Source organism: Hesperophylax consimilis, chromosome 17 (assembly GCF_061612785.1).
Source record: "Hesperophylax consimilis isolate HC1 chromosome 17, BYU_Hcon_1.0, whole genome shotgun sequence".
Taxonomy (NCBI): Eukaryota; Metazoa; Arthropoda; class Insecta; order Trichoptera; family Limnephilidae; genus Hesperophylax; species Hesperophylax consimilis.
Window position 1 is genome coordinate 25,219,392 of NC_142852.1, and position 22,637 is coordinate 25,242,028.

A 22,637-nucleotide genomic window follows, 5' to 3' on the forward strand; every position below is an offset into this window, starting at 1 on the left:
CCCGTCGACTTTTCTGGTTGAATGGGTCGTCTTTAACTTTTATCACATCACATCCACGTCTCATCTCCCGACAATATATAGTCCAGAAAAGCTTCGCCCTTCTGTGCAAAATGATCCAAAATTTCACGCGGATCTTATACGGACGTGAGGTGGCGGGAGCGCACGATGACATCTCTATCGGAAGAATTTACTGTAACTGAAAACAATAGCCGACAAACATGCGGGACCGAACACACTTACTGTTAAACACCAGGTGCGCCAACTTCGAAACTTGGATGATCTTCGTAATAAATATATCGCGAAGGTGAATGGTAGAAGAAATCGGGGACGCCCAACTATATTGCGTCTATCAGGTGAACCAGATACTAGAGTATGTTGAGAAAAACAGCAGAATACGATTTGCCGGTTTATTCTCTAACGAGTGTAACTTATATAAATTTTATTGGAACAATTTTAAATCGATCTTTATAAATTGAAAAACTGGCTTATTAAAAATATCCTATCAGATATCCTAATATAGGTTAATATCTAAAAAAACGGTAAAATAATCTTAAGGTCTCTAAAAAAAATTACGTCGTTACATAAACAATTACAAACAAAAGAAAGAAACCTACATATTCCAGATGTGAAATATAACTGGGCCTACAAAGTGACAAACACTTCGCCTTTAAACAGCACATAGAAAAGCTGAAAGAAAAAATCATTCAACTAATTGATGTATTTGGTAGAATCTCTTACCTTCTACCAACAGAAGTAAATATGGGCTTATACTTTAGCTAAATACAGTCCCACCCAAAGTATCTGACAAATATATATGAAGAAACACACACATTACTAACCTAAACGATTAGCAAATAATACATAGTAAAATTATTAATAAAACTCATCGACTATAACCTAGATGCGCCCACGAAAATACTATCCAAAGAAATCAAATAGTTAAAAATTAGAAAATTGTATGAATATACGAGAAACATATGACTTTTAAACAACAAAATACAAAATGTACCAGTACACACGAACACAATATTTATAAAAACATCACACCAACACTATATTAGACAGTATAGTAAATTGTACACAAATACCTTAATGACTGAAAGTGGTAAGAGAAGCATAGGTCAAGAGGGTTTTGATTTTAACATCCCTATTAGAACATGAATAATTAGTAACATAATAGTGACCAAACATAAAAATTTTGATAATTTTCTTCACTTTAATTCAGCACGTGTTTCATCACGTAGTAGTTGCATAAACATTTATTTTTATTTTTTGTATTTGAAATACATACATATTACAGATTTACAGAAGAAAAGCATGTGGTTTTAAAAACTAATCAAAATAAAATGTTTCCTTTTTAAAGTTACTAATCAATTCAATAGAGAAAAAAAAAGATTCGCCTATTTGAGTTGGGGAGTAGTGCCATTACAATAAACATAAGGTAAAGAAAATAAAGAAAGTATTTATTTATATAGTAAGAAAAAAAATATAATATAGCATGAAAACAAAAGTATAGACAATGAAATAGACCAATATAGCAGTTACTAAATTCGATACACAGTAAATGTAAATAAATTTAAGAATATGGATGTTGTAAAATAAAAATAATATTATTAAATTTCGATTAATAAGTAGGTGGTGAGTAGGTACATAAAGTTTTTCTATTCAGTTGGAATAAAGCAGAGCTGATAATATTGCAAGAGTAGGTACATAATAAATTGCGACAATAAGCTGTTGGTTAGTTAGAATTCTGATATAATATTTCAAGAGGATATGTTATAAAAATAAAAATATATTTATATATATATGTATTTTTTGTTAATTAATGATGAAATGAAATAATTTATTATTACTAAGTATGAAATATTAAAATTTGCATTTGATCAATATGAACATTTAATCAAAAGATACGTAAAAAATCGTTATATAAAATAAAATCTTACAATCATCACTGGCTTTATCAAGTAGTTGTTTTATTTGTGATTTAAAATCTTTATAATTTTGATTTTATGTGGGAGTGCACTAAAAAATTAAACCTTGATAAGTGTAATGGTGTTGAGAAGCACTCCTTTAAAATTATGGGATTTCTAAGTTGCCACGTGATCTTGATCGGTTTCTTATTTTTGGAAATGTTACTGTAGTATTCGAATGATCTTTGTGAGAATAACAGGGAAAAAAAATGAATAGTTTATTATCGACGGTGAGTCAGCATATGTTTCGTCTAATATATATTTCGATAAAATGAACAAAGATCATGAAAAAACTAAACATAGGACATTTATAATGTTTTTATACCGTAATACTTCCCTTTTGAGGGATGAATAGTTCTGTTCGGCACAAAACAGATCAGGAAAATAACACTTTTGAGAACGTGAATAGTTGCACTCGGAACATTTAAAACATCTTTCTCCACTGTGAGTCAGCATGTGGCTCGTCACAATGGCTTAAAACATTAAAAACGTCTTTCTGGACAGTGAAAACGCGCGTGATTCTTTCTTTCGAATAAATGAAGAGTTGCACTTTGATAAATTAAAATTTAGAGAATCTCCCTTAAGAGAATATGAATTATTGCACAAAGGAAATGAATTTTTTTTCTCCAACGTGAGTCAGCACGTGGCACGTCAAATATTTCTATTTAGTACATGTATAGTTGCACTTATTTGGAACACGAAAAAGTGTTTTCGGCACTGTGAGTCAGCATATGTCTCGTCAATTTTCCCTTTTGAATAAATGAGCTATTGCACAAAGAACATGAAAAAGCTTTTTTTCTAGTGTGAGTCAGTATGTGGCTTATCAAATTTCCCTTTTGCGAAAATGAGTTATTGCACAAAGAACATGCAAAAGGTTTTTCTCCAGTGTGAGTCAGAATGTGTCTCTTTAGGGAGCCTTTTTGAGAACATGAATAGTTGCACTCCAAACATGAAAAAGGTTTTTCTCCGGTGTGAGTCAGTATGTGTTTCGTTAGAGAGCCTTTGTGAGAAAATGAATAGTTGCATTCCAAACATGAAAAAAGTTTTTCTCCAGTGTGAGTCAGCATGTGGCTCGTCAAATATTTCTTATAGAAAGATGAATAGTTGCACTCGGAACATTTAAAACATTTTTCTTCAGTGTGAGTCAGCATGTGTTTCTTTAGATAGCTTTTTTGAGAAAACGAATAGTTGCACTCAGAACATGAAAAAGGTTTTTCTCCGGTGTGAGTCAGTATGTGTTTCGTCAGAGATCCTTTGTGAGAAAATGAATAGTTGCATTCCAAACATGAAAAAGGTTTTTCTCCAGTGTGAATCAGCATGTGGCTCGTCAAATATTTCTTATAGAAAGATGAATAGTTGCACTCGAAACATTTAAAACATTTTTCTTCAGTGTGAGTCAGCATGTGTTTCTTTAGATAGCTTTTTTGAGAACACGAATAGTTGCACTCCGAACATGAAAAAGGTTTTTCTCCAGTGTGAGTCAGCATGTGGCTAGTCAAATTATCCTTTCGAGAACATGAATAGTTGCACACAGAACATGAAAAAGGCTTTTCTCCAATGTGAGTCAGCACGTGGCTCGTCAAAGATCCCTTTTGAGAACATGAATAGTTGCACTCCAAACACGAAAAAGGTTTTTCTCCAGTGTGAGTCAGCATGTGTCTCGTCAAAACTCCCTTTCGAGAACATGAATAATTGCACTCGGAACACAAAAAAGGTTTTTCTCCAGTATGAGTCAGCATGTGGCTAGTCAAATTATGCTTTCGAGAACATGAATAGTTGCACACACAACATGAAAAAGGTTTTTCTTCAATGTGAGTCAGCATGTGGCTCGTCAAATATTTCTTATAGAAAGATGAATAGTTGCACTCGAAACATTTAAAACATTTTTCTTCAGTGTGAGTCAGCATGTGTTTCTTTAGATAGCTTTTTTGAGAACACGAATAGTTGCACTCCAAACATGAAAAAGGTTTTTCTTCAGTGTGAGTCAGCATGTGTTTCTTTAGATAGCTTTTTTGAGAACAGGAATAGTTGCACTCCAAACATGAAAAAGGTTTTTCTCCAGTGTGAGTCAGCATGTGGCTAGTCAAATTATGCATTCGAAAACATGAATAGTTGCACACACAACATGAAAAAGGTTTTTCTCCAGTGTGAGTCAGCATGTGGCTAGTCAAATTATGCTTTCGAGAACATGAGTAGTTGCACACACAACATGAAAAAGGTTTTTCTCCAATGTGAGTCAGCAAGTGGCTAGTCAAAGATCGCTTTTGAGAACATGAATAATTGCACTCCAAAGATGAAAAAGGTTTTTCTCCAGTGTGAGTCAGCATGTGGCACTCCGTGGTTTCAGTTGATTGTGTCTTCAGATCTGATGATAATTTTGAAAAAAAAGGATTAATAGTAAGCTTCATGTGACTTATTACTTTCGTGTCAGAAAAGAACTCATGTAAAAGTAAAAAAAATAGGTTCCCACAGGAACAGGTGACTAATTTGTGCCTTGCACTTATTTATACTTTCGAATTGAAACGTCGAGTTTTAAATAGATTTACTTTATAAAACAATTTTATTAATAAATAGTGACTGCAATGTAATGTTCAGATTTAAAAATTATTATTCTAACAAAGACTTTTCATAGATAATGGTTTTTAGGTACAGAAAATATTCATTCACCGGGCATCACATTCATCTTCAAATATCTCATCAGTATTTCCAGACGTGTTGCTGCAAGATAAACCATTTCAGAGGCCGCATATAACAGAACTCTCCAATACTGCTCGGTTGTTTTTTTTCAGGAATTTATGTGAATACGGGAAATCAGTGCGACAAATGTTTATTATTATTTCCCTTTATTTCTGAATTGTAAACTATTAGTATTTACTACGAAATCACTTCTGCAGCAACCAAATCAAACACACTCGACCATTTAGATTTCACTTTTAAGCTCCATTCGCGTATTTATGTTTTGCGATATTCATGAGCATAACATAAAAAGCATCTTTTGTCACAAATGCAGTCTTCCAGAAAACTTAATTTATTTTCTAACTGCCTTAGAAATGTTGTAGTAATAATAGCTAATTTTAAGTTTGGAGCATTTTTTCTTTGACCATAAAATAAATGAAAAAATTGAGCCTTCAAAAAATTATTTAAAATCAAGTAATTTTTTTAAACCATAATCTCACAATTATTTGTAGGTAGTTTTATAAGGAGTTCCACATTGGAATTAATTGTTTCACATGTATTAGTTTCGGAGACATAATGTCTTAGAACTTCCTTTTGAGATAATTTTTACCAGAAAACATCAGCATTCAGGTGTTTTTGTTTAGATTAACTGGACTACTAAGAATGAAAAAAAACATTTTACCTGCTGTCTTGACAATTCTTTCAAAGCGTTCTAAGCACTCCTTTTTAACATCCGGCAGGTCTATGTCAATTTCCGTAGATGGGAATCCCCCTTCATCTTCTCGGGGTCCAAGCTCCGCCTTGATGGTAACAGACTCTAAATTAAAGCAACCTGAAAGACAATACAACAAAGTATATTAACAGTCAATGTACAAAAAAACTTGTTTTTACTTAAAATTAAAAAATTTATATTAAAGTAAAATATTTACGAAAAAAGATAACATTGATTGACCACACAGGAGCAAGAATAAGGTGAACAGACCTTAAGCTTAATTAAGGAAATAATAAAGATACCAGATGTCACTTCAAGGACCGATGTTTCAAGAAGGAAAACATTTACTCCTGGGTACCTTCAGAACACGGTTTTATTATTATAAGTCAACGGAATGATATTTTCTTTCGTAAATATTTAGTTAATAGACACGAATATGTGTCAAAAAAGATGAGGGTTCATTGTGAGCAATACTTGAGCTAAAAGAGTTTTGTAGTTTAGCAGTTATAGCAAATATTTATTTACTGAAGGACGTGGATTTCGAATATCCGAATTTAACATTCTACATTTTATACGTATGCAAAGCAACTAACCGTCTGTCTGAGTACTCTCCGCATATTGCAAACATTCCTTCTTTATATCTAGAAAATCGAAATTTATATCTGTATACGGTATTTCATCTCCGCCTTCTTCATGGGGCCCTGGTTCCGTCTTGATGGAAACAGTCTCTTGATTTGGTAGATCCATGGCACTGCTGTTGTAGCGTTTAGTAATTTGTTCCAGCCAAACAAATATACCTTGGTTTGGCTTGTAATATTCTGTTAAAACAATTAAATAGTATTCATAACACATTATTGGAAATTAGAATATAATTACGTGTGTACCTTGACCTTGAAGTTAAAACATTTGAAAACCGTTGAAATGGTCGTCGTTAATGGTCAGATATATTAATATTTAAATTGGAATTACCGTTCCGCTTTGGGTACCGATTGGCGTAAGTTAAACTCGATAGTTTTAGACATTTGAGCATGACATGTTGACTATACCCAAGTTTAAGTGCGTAACTAATTGACAGCTCCGTATTTAATATCAATCAAGTGACGAAAAAGTAACCTTGTAACATATTAAGAGTTAAAAACAAATAAACAGCGATACGCAAGTCAAACTGGCAGTGTTTGCGACAGTGGCAGTGTAATCTTCAGCCATCGATCGTGATTTTAAATACTAAATTTGAAGTATGAAAATATTGTTGTCATCGTAACGTCAAATAAAAACCATAGACAATATTTACTCATTCGCCATCGACTTGTATTTTCTGTGGCTATCAAAGGCGTGTGACACGGGTGCGCCTGTTCTCACATTGCCGGAGGATTGGGGGCGGAGCTACGAAATCCGAACTTCACTTCATATCTGCCCGGCAAATTTAAACCTGTGACAATGAGAACTTGGCTTTCTTGGTTGGTTGTTATTTCTCCATAAGACTGCATAACAATTACATCGAAGAAGGCACTTTGTCATAAAAATACAAGTAGTGCATTCAAGTTTAAATGATCTTAAGAGTTACTAGTGAAGTAGGCCTATTGTAAAGGAATATCATGATAGGTCACGGATTAAACACAAATTTCTTCTACTTTGTGATTTTATTCGGTAAACCTAGAATATATAAGATTAAATAACAATTGTGAGGTCAGGCTTCTGGCAGAAAGCTTAAATAATACAAACATAACCTTCAAATATCAATACAAACTACCAGAGCTAGGTAAGTTGGAGGTTAGTAATAAAAAGTACAATAACCTATCCTAGTAATGGTTTCGTAACCAGGAAGTAGAAGGTTAGGTTAGGTTAGGTTAGGTTAGGTTAGGTTAGGTTAGGTTAGGTTAAAAAAAAATGTTTCTCTCCATGTTTCGTTTCTTTCAACTCAAAATAGAATAAAATACGATAGATTAAACACATACATTCTCTATGGTTTACATGGCAAGTTCTCTAAGTAATTGCTCCAGTAATAACAGTGATTATTAACAAAATAAAATAATCTAACCTTACTTAATTACAACTGTGAATAAAGTGATTATAAAACTGTGTTAAGTGATATAAATTTACACGTTTATACGTCCGTAAACTGCAAAAACAAGAACAAATAGTTACAGACTTGACAGCTGCAAGCAACTATTACAACAATAATATTTCCAATATCAGAAGTAACTGAAATAAACATTTAATATGCCTCTTTTCGACAAAACTCACTGTGCTCAGTGCAAAAAGGCAACAAACATTGAAAAAGACATACGTTGTGCAAAATGTAGTATGTATTTTCACACTACATGTAGCGGCCTAACTCGCGCCGAATTACAGTCATTCACGGCGAAGTCGGCACATACTCTTTCGTTCATATGCGACTTCTGTGTCACGCCAAAAGCTGCCTCTCCTCAGGATGAAAAATTAATAGAGAAGCTGAGCGCCGAAGTGAAAAAACTACTTAAGTGTGAATTGACTGATATAAGCAAAGCAATCGATTTTTTCTCTAAAAAAATTGATGATTATGAGGAAGAAAAGAAAAAAATTTACCAAAAAATAAAAGAAGTACAAAATGAAAACAAAACTTTAAAACAAATGGTCAACAAAATTCAACAAAATGCTCTTGAGACGTCTATAGAAATCCAAGGACTGGAATTAAAAGAAAATGAAAATCCTAACATACCGGTGGAACTCATACTGAAGAAATTAGAGTGCGATGATCTACTTCTGCACAACAACATTGAAAACTGCTACTCAACAAAAAAATCAATCACATTGAAATTAAGAACAAAAGAAGCTAAAAACAGAATACTTTCCCAAAAAAAGAAAGTTGGGTATTTTACTGCAAAGGATATGAAATACTCTTCTTCTGAAACAAAGATTTACATAAATGAGAAACTTACGCCCGCCAACAACCAACTTCTTTGGCTAGCAAGATCTACAAAATCTATGGGTTACAAATTTGCTTGGACAAAAAACGGAAATGTATTACTACGAAAAAACCAGGATTCACCAATAATCTTCGTGAAGGACGCGAATGATATTCCACTACAATAATTCGGACCCCATATAAAAAAAGACAAAATTAAATAAAAACTTCACACAAAATGGCTTACGCAGACAATATTGTTCCTAAAACCCAAGAATGCGATAACTTCATTGAAATAAATGCAATTTTCGAAGATACTAACTTCAACATGCTGAACATGAATACAAGAAGTATCCGGAAACACTATGACGAATTCTGTATCCTTTTAAATTCTCTATCTTTCCAGCTAGATATAATAATACTTACTGAAACCCAAATGCGAGAATGTGTCCCTTTCAGCTTACCTAACTTTAATACCTTGTCAATACCCTCTAGACATACCTCGCATGATAGCCTTACTTTATTTTATAATACTCTATCTTTATCCAACATAAATGTAAATATACTAAAATTCAATTACTCTAATGCTGTCCATGTAACATTTACTTTAAGTGGAAAAAAATATTCAGTATTGGCTATATATCGATCTCCCTCTTTATCCACAAATCTATTCATTCTAGAAATTGAATCATTCATAAATGAAGTTAATGTGAACCAATTCGATTTTTCCTTCATTGTAGGAGATATCAACATAAACATACAAAACGCAATATTAAATCCAACTGCAAATGAATACTTGAACTTATTGTATACCAAAGGTTATCTATCTTACGTGAACAGTACCACTAGGCCTAATCATCCAAATGATTCATGTTTAGATCACATATTCCTCAAATCAAATAAAAGTTACCCACATAGATCTGCTACCTTCAAAATTGACATAACAGACCACTATCCGACCTTCTATGGTCATTGTACTGAAAAATTACCTAACTACACAGATCACATTAACGGTCAGCAAATCAAAACCAAAATTAATTACATATCTCTAGACATCTCACTAACAGCCGAAACATGGGTCTCAGTGCTTTCTAATGATGACACAAATATATCTCTAAATAACTTTTATGATATAATTCAAAACCATATTGAAAAATGTTATGAACCATTAGCAGCACCAAAAAGTAAACACAGACACATAAAACCATGGATTACACGTGGATTAATAATCTCAATTCAGCATAGAAATAAACTGTTCAAATCTTATAAAACTCATGAAAAGCATTGCCTATCCACAAATGAAGCACAAAATTACAACAAACGTAACCATTATATTATATATAGAAATTATCTAAATACTCTTATAAAAAAATGCAAACACCAGTATTACTCTGAACAACTACAAAAAGCACATAACGACTCACGAAAAACATGGAACATCATAAATGAGATCTCAAACAGGAATCAAAAAGAACACAAAATTCCTCAAAAAATTATAACTGAAAATAATATAATCCTTGATAATCCTAAAGATATTGCAACCAATTTCAACCACTTTTTTACAAACATCGCCTCTACCCTAATTGACAATAATCCTTCTCTTAGCTTGCACTCTGAGCATGTACCCCCAGACTTTCTGAAGACTAAAAATTCTACCTTCGAACTTTCCGAATTTCCCGAAATAACTGAACTTGAAATCACAAACCACATTGACAATCTAAACGCTAGGTCTGCAAATGGCCCAGACAACTTAAGTAACACTACAATTAAATCTATAAAAAAACATATAATCAAACCATTACACCATATATTTAACACATGCATCAGAGATAGTATTTTTCCGAATAAATTCAAACTAGCTAACATCATCCCAATACACAAATCAGGACCTAGATGTAAAACAGACAACTACAGACCAATCACATTAACTTCTCAATTGTCTAAGATATTAGAAAAATGCATTAAAAAACGTATCGTCGATTTTCTGGAATCAAACTCACTCCTTTCACCTAACCAATATGGCTTTAGAACTAAACTAGGTACTGATGATGCTTTATTTAATTTAACCAAAAACATTTATTCTAACCTGGACTCAAACATCAAAACTTTAACCATTTTTTTAGATTTAAAGAAAGCCTTTGACACAGTCAACCATAGAACTCTCTTAAAGAAAATATCCAACATTGGAATTCAACACAAATGTCTCATGCTGTTACAAAATTATATATTGAATCGCCAACAATGCACAAAAATTGGAACATATTTGAGCAATTTTGATTTAGTAAAACATGGTGTACCACAAGGAACTGTATTGGGGCCGTTACTCTTTCTAATATATATAAATGACTTATGTAATATTAAAATACCTGGTAAAATTTTCTCATTTGCTGACGATACTGCAATAACAGTCCAAGGAAAATCATGGGAAGATACTACTAATAAAGCTAACAAATGTATTACTATTGTCAAAGAGTGGCTAGATAGAAACCTACTTACCCTAAATTATGATAAAACTATTTGTATTCCTTTCTATAACACACAGAAGTCGGCTCCTAAAACCAATCTTAATTTGAAGTTTCATAACGTAAATTGTAACCCAAACACATTCTGTAACTGTGAGGAGATGAAATCTGGAAAACTTATTAAGTATTTAGGTGTAACTATAGATTGTCAACTTAAATGGACCAGCCATATTGAAAAAACTGTTAACAAATTGAGATACCTAAAATATATTTTTAAAAGAATGAGTAATGTAGTAAATATAAAAACCATGAAACTAGTTTATGACTCACTAGTTCATTCATCTCTTTCCTATGGAATAATTGGCTGGGGCGGAACTTTCAACAATCATGTAAAACCACTAGAAATTGCACAAAAATCAATTATTAAGATAATGTACCAAAAGACTAAATCCTATCCCTCTAAACAATTGTTCCAAGAAACTGAAATTTTGGACCTTAAGCAGACTTATAGTGCTCAATGTCTTAAATTTATTTATACGCGACCAAAGAACTTTATTAAAAATTCAAATCGTGCCAGCCAACGACATGGCGCTTGTGAATATGCTGTGCCTCACTGCAAAACCAGGCTGGCCCAAAGGCATATTAGTTTTATTGCTCCAAAAATGTATAATTCTTTATGTACAACCTTTAAAAGTGACACATGTGTAAACCTTCAATCTTTTAAAAAGTACATCAAATCTTGGCTAAAAAACACTGAACTAGATATTTTTTTCTTATAAGTTTTAGCAAAGCTATCTGTAACATTTATATCAATGTATACATTATTTTTTATTATTTCACATACATACAAAACAGCGGATATATTTTATTGTTTGTAATGCTTTGTCTGCTAATTCACTTTTTAAGATGTCTTCAAAAACTAGTATTTACCTTATTTTTTGTGTTATTTTAAAACTTTTACATGTTACATGATTTAGTTTCTTGTATTGTATCTCTACAGTAACTCTTTTAAAATAACTTAAATTTATATTTAATATTGTATCTTCACCTAAACCATAGAAATAAGATAAAAATACTTATAATACCCACACTCAGGCTTCGCCTTCGTGGGATTTTTTTTTTAATTATGTACATTTATTTCAATATTTTTTATACATTTTTCAATATTTTATGTAACCATGTATGTATAAAAAAAAAATTCAATAAAAAAAAAAAAAAAAAAAAAAAAAAAAAACAACTTTCTATCAAAAAAATCGTTCTTATATAAAAAACAATATGGCTTTAGGAAAAAATCAAACACACTTGCGGCAGTAAATGACTTAATCAGTAAACTTAGAAGCAGCATTGATGGTGGAAATTATATTTTATCTATTCTAATTGACCTTCAAAAAGCCTTCGATACAGTAAGCCATGACATACTTCTCAAGAAACTCGAGAAAATTGGTGTAGTTGGTCCTGCTCTTAATCTATTCAAATCATATCTTAGCAACAGAAAGCAATTCGTTAGCATCAATAATCAAAATAGCAACCACCTACCAATAAACTACGGAGTTCCGCAAGGATCCATACTAGGACCACTTCTGTTCCAAATTTATATAAATGATATCTCCCAATTAGATTTAAACGGTGATATTTTTTTATATGCAGATGATACTGCAATTTTTTACTGGGGTAAAGATTTAAACATCTTACTAGAAAATGCACAGAGTGACTTAGACAAAATTAACAGTTGGCTCCAATCAAATATATTAACAATGAATGTTAAAAAAACAGGATACATGATTTTAAGCTCAACTCATAAAATAATTCCTCCTCATGTACCCTTAAAAATTGAAAATAACAACCTGCAAATCCTGATACAGGAGAAATATCTTGGACTGTGCATTGATAAACACCTAACTTTTAAACAGCATATTCAAGATATTAAAGATAAAATCATCCCCTTAATTAGCGTATTCAGCCGAATATCATATCTGTTACCAAATAAAATTAAAAAAGGTTTATATTATAGCCTCGTACACTCACATTTAAACTACTTAGTTGAAATCTGGGGAAATACATGTGAAACATATATAAACAAACTACAGGTAACACAAAACAAAGTAATCAAAAAACTATTTCACTTCAAATCTAGAACATCAACAAAAAAATTATATATGGAAACAAAACTATTAAAATTAAGAAAATTATATGAATATAATACATGTCTTCTTATTTACAAAATAAATAATAAACTCATACATACAAATACAGAACTCATTAAAACGTCCCAAGTACACACACACTTTACACGGCAACACGATAAAATACATTTAAACACCATACATACTCATTATGGCAAGCAATACATTGGTTACGAGGGAAGCAACATATACAATTGCCTCCCAGACGAAATTAAAAATGAAAAATGTATGGGTAAATTTAAAAAAAAATTGCTCAGTTTTATGCTCAATCAACAAAACAATGAAAGTGAATAATATCAGTGTGTAATATGTTTATGTGTAATATATATGTTATTTCTAGTTAAATAAGTGAAAAATGTAATTTTCTTTTATCTAGAATAAAAAAAAAAAAAAAAAAAAAAAAAAAAAATAATAAAAAAAAAATCTCCCTCATACTTGAGAGATTTTCGAACGTCAAACCACAGTCAAACTTCAAGACTTCAAACAAATTATTCAAAATCAAGTTGATTGTTGCCAGCCTTCGTGTACACTCGGCAAACTTCGCAGTTCCGAGCCGCTTTGAGCCTTCGTGTTCACTCGGCAAACTTCGTAGCTCCGCCCCCAATCCTCCGGCAATGTGAGAACAGGCGCACCCTTACAACGCATGCAAGCCGTCAAGTTTGTCAGAAATATATAGATCAACAAAATAAATCGTGTAAAATGTATATGCGACCGAAAAATGGGCGTGGCTTACAGCTAAATCTCGATGACACAAGTTGATCTGTAGGGATTTACATATGTATGCCAGCTTGGGTAATGGATCAACATATCCGGGGTGGATCAACAAATGCAAACGGATCAACATATACCTGGCGTACCGTCGCGCAAGATCAACATAGTACGAGAGGGGATAAATATATATATATATTAATTTAATATTTACACCACATTTTTACGGATTACATCAGATCATAAATATAAAAGTAGGCACACACCTCTCGCTCCAACCGCATTCAACGCCAAATCATACATTCAAAAGTATTTTTACCCATTAGTTGCCTGCAACGGGCGAAAAGCTAGTAATATTATTAATATTCGATTAATAAGTAGGTGGTAAGTACATAAAGTTATTCTATTCAGTTGGAATAATACAGAGCTGATAATATTTCAAGAGTAGGAACATAATAAATTGCGACAATAAGCTAATCTTTAGTTAGAATTCTGATATAATATTTCAAGAGGATATGTAAAAAAAAAATATATATTTATATACATATGTATTTTTTGTTAATTAATGATGAAATGAAATAATTTATTATAACTAAGAATGAAATATTATAATTTGCATTTGATCAATATTAACATTTAATCAAAAGATACGTAAAAAATCGTTATATGAAATTAAATCTTATAATTATCATTGGGTTGATCAAGTAGTTGTTTTATTTGTGATTTAAAAACTTTATAATTTTAATTTTATGTGGGAGTGCACTAAACAAATTAAACCTTGATAAGTGTAATGGTGTTGAGAAGCACTGCTTTTAAATAATGGGATTTCTAAGTTGCCACGTGATCTTGATCGGTTTCTTATTTATGGAAATGTTACTGTAATATTGGAATGATCTTTTAGAGAATAACAGGAAAAAAAAAAAAAAAAAACATGAATTTTTTACTATCGACGGTGAGTCAGTATATGTCTCGTCTAATATAAATTTCGATAAAATAAACAAAGATTGTGAAAAAAATAAACATAGGACATTTATAATGTTTTAATACCGTAATACTTCCCTTTTGAGGGATGAATAGTTCTGTTCGGCACAAAAAAGATCAGGCAAATAACACTTTCGAGAACGTGAATAGTTGCCCTCGGAACATTTAAAACTTCTTTCTCCACTGTGAGTCAGCATGTGGCTCGTTACAATGGCTCGAAACATGAAAAACGTCTTTCTGGACAGTGAAAACGCACGTGAATCTTTCTTTCGAATAAATGAAGAGTTGCACATTGATTAATTAAATTTTTTTCTCTACTGTGAGTCAGTATGTGTCTCGAAAAATTTTCCTTTAGAGAATATGAATTATTGCACAAAGAAAATGAAAAAAAAATCTCCAGCGTGAGTCAGCAATTGGCACGACAAATAATTTTATTGAGTACATGCATAGTTGCACTTAAAAAAATTATTTGGAACACGAAAAAGTGTTTTCGCCACTGTGAGTCAGCATATGTCTCGTCAATTTTCCCTTTTGAATAAATGAGCTATTGCACAAAGAACAAACAAAAGCATTTTTTTAGTGTGAGACAGAATGTGGCCTATCAAATTATCATTTCGAAAGCATGAATAGTTGCACACAGAACATTTAAAAGGTTTTTCACCGATGTGGGTCAGCATGTGTCTCGTCAAATGATACTTTCGAGCGAATGAATAGTTGCACACAGAACATGAAAAAGGTTTTTCTCCAGTGTGAGTCAGCATGTGGCTCGTCAAAATTCCCTTTCGAGAGCACGAATAGTTGCACACAGAACACGAAAAAGGTTTTTCTCGAGTGTGAGTCAGCATGTGTATCTTTAGAGAGCCTTTTTGAGAACATGAATAGTTGCACTCCAAACATGAAAAAGGTTTTTCTCCAGTGTGAGTCAGCATGTGGCTAATCAAATTATCCTTTCGATAGCATGAATAGTTGCACACAGAACATTTAAAAGGTTTTTCACCGATGTGGTTCAGCATGTGTATCTTTAGAGAGCCTTTTTGAGAACATGAATAGTTGCACTCCAAACATGAAAAAGGTTTTTCTCCAGTGTGAGTCAGCATGTGGATCGTCAAATGTTTCTTATAGAGAGATGAATAGTTGCACTCGGGACATTTAAAACATTTTTTTCCAGTGTGAGTCAGCATGTGGCTCGTTAAATATTTCTTATGGAAAGATGAATAGTTGCACTCGGAACATTTAAAACATTTTTCTCCACTGTGAGTCAGCATGTGGCTCGTCAAATAATTCTTTCGAGCGAATGAATACTTGCACACAGAACATGAAAAGGGTTTTTCGCCGATGTGGGTCAACATGTGCCTCGTCAGTAGGTACTTAAGATAAGATGTATAACTGCACTCAGAACATGAAAAAGGTTTTTTGCCACTGTGAGTCAGCATGTGGCGCTCCGTGGTTTCAGTTGACTGTGTCTTCAGATCTGATGATAATTTTGAAAAAAACAGGATTAATAGTACCTAAGCTTCACGTGACTTATTACTTTCGTGTCAGAAAAGAACACACGTAAAAGTAAAAAAATAGGTTCCCACAGGAACAGGTGACTAATTTGTGCCTTGTACTTATTTATAAGTTTGAATTGAAACCCCGACTTTTTAAAAGATTAACTTTATAAAACAATTTAATTTAAAAATAATGTTAGCAATGTAATCTAAAGAATTAAAAATTATTATTCTAACAAAGACTTTTCATAGATCATAGTTTTTTAGCTACAGAAAATATTTATTCAGCGGGCATCACATTCATCTTCAAATATCTCAGCAGTATTTTCAGACGTGTTGCTGCAAGATAAACCATTTCAGAGGCCGCATATAACAGAACACTCCAATGCTGCTCGTTTGTTTTTTTTAAGGAATTTATGTGAATACGGGAAATCAGTGCGACAAATGTTTATTATTATTTCTGTATTGTAAGCTGTCAGTATTTTCTACGAAATTACTTCTGCAGCAACCAAATCAAACACATTCTACCATTTAGATTTCACTTTTGCGCTCCATTCGCGTATTTATGTTTTACGATATTCATAAGCTTTATATCGAAATTATCTTTTTTCACAAATTCTGTCTTCCAGAAAATTTAAGTTATTTTCTAACTGCCTTAGAAATGTATTGGCAAATGCTATGTTTGGATACTTTTTCGTTTACCTTTAAATAAAAAGAAATTATTATAGTTTCAAAAAAAATAAAAATATCAAATAATTTTTTTAAACCACAATCTCACTAATTTAAGGAGTTCCATTTTGGAATTAATTTTTTCACATGTTCTAGTTTCTGAGACATAATGGCTTAGAACTCCCTTGGTAGGTACTTACTACCTGAAAAAATCAGCAGTCAGGTTATTTGTCTAGATTAACTGGACTACTAAGAGGGAAAAAACATTTTACCTGCTGTCTCGACAGTTCTTTTAAAGCGTTCTAAACACTCCTCTTTAACATCCGTTAGGTCAATGTCAATTTTCGTATTTGGAAACACCCCTTTATTTTTTTCTTGGGGTCCAAGCTCTGCCTTGATGGTAACAGACTCTATATTAAAACAACCTGAAAAACAAAACAAAAAAGTATTTTAACCGTCAATCTACACAAAAAGCTTGTTTTCAATAAAAATTAAAAAATTTAAATTAAATTAAAATATTTACGACAAAAGTTAACATTGACGGACCACACAGGAGCAAGAATAAGGTGAAAAGACTTAAAGCTTAATATAGGAAACAATAAAGATGCCAGATGTTACTTCAAGGACCGATGTTTCAAGAAGGAAAACATTTACTCTCGACTACCTTCAGAACACGGTTTTATTATTGTCAATGGAATGATATTTTCTTACATAAATATTTAGTTGATAGACACGAATTTATGTCAAAAACATATGTGGGTTTATTGTGAGCAATACTTGAGCTTAAAGAGTTTTGTAGTTTAGCAGTTATGGCAAAGATTTATTTTAAAGTAAATACGCCCTGTTTGCACGACATTTCGAAACGGACATGGATTTCGAATATCCGAATTTAACATTCTACATTTTACACGTTGCAATGCAACTAACCGTCTGTCTGAGTACTTTCCGCATATTGCAAACATTCCTTCTTTATAACTGGAAGATCGAAATTTATATCTGTATACGGTATTTCATCTCCGCCTTCTTCCTGGGGCCCTGGTTCCGTCTTGATGGAAACAGTCTCTTGATTTGGTAGATCCATGGCACTGCTGTCGCAGCGTTTGGTAATTTGTTCCAGCCAAACAAATATACCTGAAAAAGAACATAGTTGTGACGGAACCCTACTTTGTATCTGCTGTGAAAATTGATTTGGCTTGTAATATTCTGTAAAAACAATGAAATAGTGTATTCATAACACATTATTGGAAATAAGGATATAATTACGTGTGTACCTTGACCTTGAAGTTAAAACATTTGAAAACGGTTGTAAAAGTCGTCGTTAATGGTCAGATATATTTATATTTAAATAGGAATTACCGTTCCGTTTTGGGTACCGATTGGCACAAGTTAAACTAGATAGTTTTAGACATTTGAGCATGACATAAGAACAGTGGTCGCTGCCAAAATGAATACCAATGAAAATAAAAATTATCACTAACTAATATCAATTATCGTAACTATACTTAATAACTATCACAAGTATGGGATTATGCGTTAAACAGCATTAAACTTTTAGCATTAAACTGCGCGGGTGACTGGATGAAACAATGGACGTTAAAGAAAGCATGTGTCAAAAAATATATGAGTTAAACATAGACACATAAATAAACCACTCTCTAGATCGATATCTTCGGGCTTTTTGTATGGCCCCATTTTGTCACCCCCTAAACTACAAACGACCACAGATAAAACGGTCGTTTGGTCCAGATAGGTAAATATATGGTGGACCATAAAGAATACTCATAGCCATTTAAAAAGAATTGCAAACATAGACAATATAACTGCACCTGTTATAACTCTACTCAAGGGAAGTTAATAATTAATATTATTCATGTAAAAGATAAGGAATAACGAGTACAAAAAAAAATTACTTAAGTTCGAACACGATTAAAATTTATTTAAAAAAATGTATAAAGAAGGGTTAGTCTTAATTTAGCTTAATGATAGTTTTAAATTGTAATTCTTAAAATTAATTGTCGTTTTTCTTTATCCTAAATTATTGTTCATTCAATGTCTTAAAAGTTGGGTCACGTTACGAGATAAATATGCAAAAATTGTTCAGGCACTTCCCTTTACGATGATTCTGGAACCGCGTACTCCACGTTCGCACTTATCACTGATACACAAAAGCGGCAATTTGGGCTGGTTCCGAAGGGCGGAATCAGTTCAGCCTGGGCCAAGGCTCCGAAGGGCGGAGTCGGCAGGCAGCGATTTCTGAGAAGGCAGCTTCCTGGGCGGAAGTCTGGCGACCACTCTGGCTTCCTGGGCGGAAGTTCGCGGGGTTACGGGAAGAGCCTCGGTGACCGCTCCAAGGGGGAGGGCAAGAGGTTTCTCGGCGGACGCGAGATGGTGACTCCTGAGAGGCGAGAGCGTGACTGTTAGAGCTGAATCAGTTGTATTCACCCGCGTGATTCGGCGACTGTGGCACGCCTGTGGTGCGGTGCTGGAACTATAGTGGTTCCGCTTTACACCACTTCGGTGCGTTGTCTTGAGTCCGTGGCGCTGGCATCGCCATTCTCACCGCTAGATTGCGCTGTCTGGCTGAGTCTGATTAACTTACGGTTCAAAAATCTTAATATATATTTAAGTATCTTAACATTATGCAGGCATACACTTAATTAATATCTGGTGGCAATTAAATTTCTAATCTAAGTTGACAATTACTCTTACATCTAGATTTATGCTTAGTGTTAAATATTTTAAAATTACGTTTTTAAATATGACCATCAAACAATTACAATTAAGCCTAGCCTTGGGCGAAGGTTTTTTTATTGCCGGGTCGCTGGCTTAACGATACACCCATTTCAGAATTACTACTTGATGAGGGTCTAGAGCTAAATCTGCCGACTAATGGGTGTATTTCTATGTTGGCTTTCTAAATTTTTATTGCGATTTCCGGCCAGGCTATTCACTAAATACTTAAGGTCTAATAAATCGAACTGCCGCCTCCATCTGCGTGTAAAATTACAGAGACAGATGCGGGAGCACGTGTTCGCTTTGGTCTTGCTGTGAATTCAAGTCACGTAGATACCTAGGGACATATCACACCCAGCTAACAGCGTTCATTCACTATCCCGAAAAAATTATATATTTTTAAAATAAAAATACATACATATTGGAATGCAGGAAAAGGAAAATAAAAAAAAAACCCACACCTACACATCAAAATATTTTTTATTTTCAAAAAGACAATGGACAGTAATACAAAACAGGGTCAGTACAACCGATGTATTGAGCATTGATTTATTATTGAAGTAGAAGATAATACTCATATATCTAAACAAAACATGAAACAGAACAAGACACAGAAAAATAAAAAGTAACGGCCTCAACTAGGAATCGAACCCAGGATTTCTGTCTTACTGCAACAACTTAATAGTATTTAATTTGACCTTGCACAAAAATACAAGAATAAATTATATAAACAAAATACATATTCAACGTGTTGAAAGATATTCATTATGTCAAGTAATAGTAACGCCTTTTGACTTTTACATGGTATAATTTAAATCATAATACATAAACCATAATATAAGAAATAAAAATCTTGTACACAATAAAAGCTTGTAAAGAAATATAGCTTGTAAAACAACAAAAGATATTATAAAATAGAATTTAAGAACATGTATTTAATATTTTTATTTTGGATACTGACAATTCGTGGTGGAATCCATTATCTATAAATAGTATAAAATAAAGTGACATTAGCGTCTGTCTGTTTGTGCGCTTAGTTCTTCTTAACTATGCAACTGATTTCGATAAGGTTTTCAGCATCATTTAGAGATTTTTTTCCGTAAGGTTTAGATAAATAACACATACATTGACACATATTGATAAAAAGCAGAGAAAAGTCGATATAAAGATTATTTTTGGCCACTTACATTGCTAACGCTGGCGAGACCTTATGAGAATATCAAAATAATGTACTACGGAATTGTATACCTTAAAAGGGCCTACAGAAAAGTCTGTTATATATATATATACAAATGTTATACATATCGCAGTTGCCGTCTGGTCCCCAAAATCTCCTCTTGTGCGTCTTCTGTTTCCTGGGAGAAAGGGCTGCCGTCGGACCAACACAGCTCAAAATGCCCTTCGTCTTACCTAGAAAAAGACAAAATTTGAGACCAATGATTACACTATTCTAGTATTGTAAACATATTTAATAAATTTCATGGATAAAATTAATTAAAAATATTTTAAGAAAAGGGGGACATTTATGGTGATGGATTAATTCACTGTTGAACTTTCTTGTATGGGAAAAAATCGCGTTTTATGCAGTTTCTGCAGAATTTGTAGGGAGCGAAAACAAAACTTCTTGAGCGTGTTTCACTGCAATATAAATTAGGTGTATACCTTCAGAATATTCCTTTAAATGAGGATTCCACACTGTTGAAGCGTACTGTCGGTGACTTACATCTTATAAATATTAGTTAAAGAGTAACAAATTTAAGTGTTAATTATTATTGCCACAGCACTAGAAGTTATTCAAATTCTCCTGCAAGGGTTTCATATAATTTCCACAGCTTTGTCGTCAGCAAACATTATGGAAAATGCTGAAAATCTGAATAAGGTACTTACTTGATGCAATTCTGGAGAGGTTTAAATTACCTTGTTTGATGTAATCGTGGCTTTGTTTAGCAGTTTTAGCATCCTAATACGTGGTATAGTATCGCGTCGGAATACGGATAGGTCTGAAAAGGAAAATTAATTAAATTTTTAGCCAATGAAGTACATTCAGGAATCAGGAACATTGTATCAAAGAAAGAGAGGTTAGTACATGTATTTAACAACGGGTTCGGGTCCTTCTTTAAATTGGTGGAGATAGACCGGATAACACACTTTAACACAACACAGCATTAATTTATCACCTTGAAGAATTCTAGCACGCAACATTATTTTTAGATGGTTGAAAGAAAATTCAAAATATTTACGCTAAAAACTTCAACTGACTTCATGCTTCAACTTTCGAAATGGCGTCTTGGAAATTACCGTTATTTTTTATCGCAGCATAACCCATGCTTAGCTTCTCTTTCTGTTTCATAAGTCGCTATGGTAGAGAGCGAGAGATCAAACTACAATTTTTGCTCTGAGCCAATGAGATCTGTGCTTTCAGCCACAACAGCTTTGTCTATAAGAATTTGGGTTAGGAATAACTCCTCCCATCAGGGTTACAAGACTCAGACGGGAGTTGTACGCCCCTGTCCTGGCTACTCATCCTGGCGCTGATGGTATAGTTAGAGTGGTCACTCTAAAAACCTCTCAAGGAACTTTCGTGAGGCCCATCACCAAAATATGCTTGATGCCCATGGACTCGGATCCAGAACCTGAAACTGTCCGGCCCAACCTCCCGGACCGCTTGGAAATTCCGGATTCTCCCGAAGTGTAAAAAAAAAATCTCTCACTCATTAGATGACTTCAGGAACAACTGATACGCTGATGAGTAATACAATGATGACTCATTTAACTCTATAAACCTCAAGATGTCCAGGAATTTTTATGAGCTTTGCTATGCAACTTCCTGAGAAGCCCTTAAAAACACGGTTTACATATTTTATTTACATTTCCACTTCATTGAATAATTACACGAAACGAAATACTTACCTACGTCCATTATATTAATTCCATTATTATAGCATAGTTTTTGTTGAGTTTACCAAATGTCAATCCAAGACACCAAGAGGTTGTTGTATTTTTCACAACTGGTTCGACCCACGAAAACTACGTCGACATTATTTTGACATTTCTACACTTACGTCACGTTTTTAGCTGCTCATAAGGTCTGAGACACATTATGTGCGCATACATTGGGCGTGGCATGGACGTATTATATGTTGTGCTGATACATTACGCTAAAATCTTC

General features: G+C 33.1%; 1 protein-coding gene across 1 annotated transcript; it reads right to left on the minus strand.

The window, feature by feature from the left end:
* Positions 1–134: 134 nt before the first annotated feature.
* Positions 135–17,816, minus strand: LOC149416330 (uncharacterized). The gene is made up of 5 exons (XM_089641951.1): positions 17,663–17,816; positions 5,952–6,176; positions 5,329–5,478; positions 4,255–4,335; positions 135–196 (listed from the first exon to the last, which is right to left on the minus strand). Exons 1-5 carry the CDS (start codon positions 17,814–17,816, stop codon positions 135–137), a joined length of 672 nt encoding a protein of 223 aa, XP_089498077.1.
* Between the last annotated feature and the right edge of the window lie 4,821 nt (positions 17,817–22,637).

Bases quoted from the DNA above. Each gene is read 5' to 3' on its own strand.
- LOC149416330 (XM_089641951.1), bottom strand. From the start codon at position 17,816: ATGGATCTACCAAATCAAGAGACTGTTTCCATCAAGACGGAACCAGGG. The intron at 6,177-17,662 runs GTTAGTTGCATT...TTGTTTTAACAG, and splicing joins GGAAAGTACTCAGACAGACG to AATATTACAAGCCAAACCAA. The intron at 4,336-5,328 runs GTAAAATGTTTT...AATTATCATCAG, and splicing joins AAGAATTGTCAAGACAGCAG to ATCTGAAGACACAATCAACT.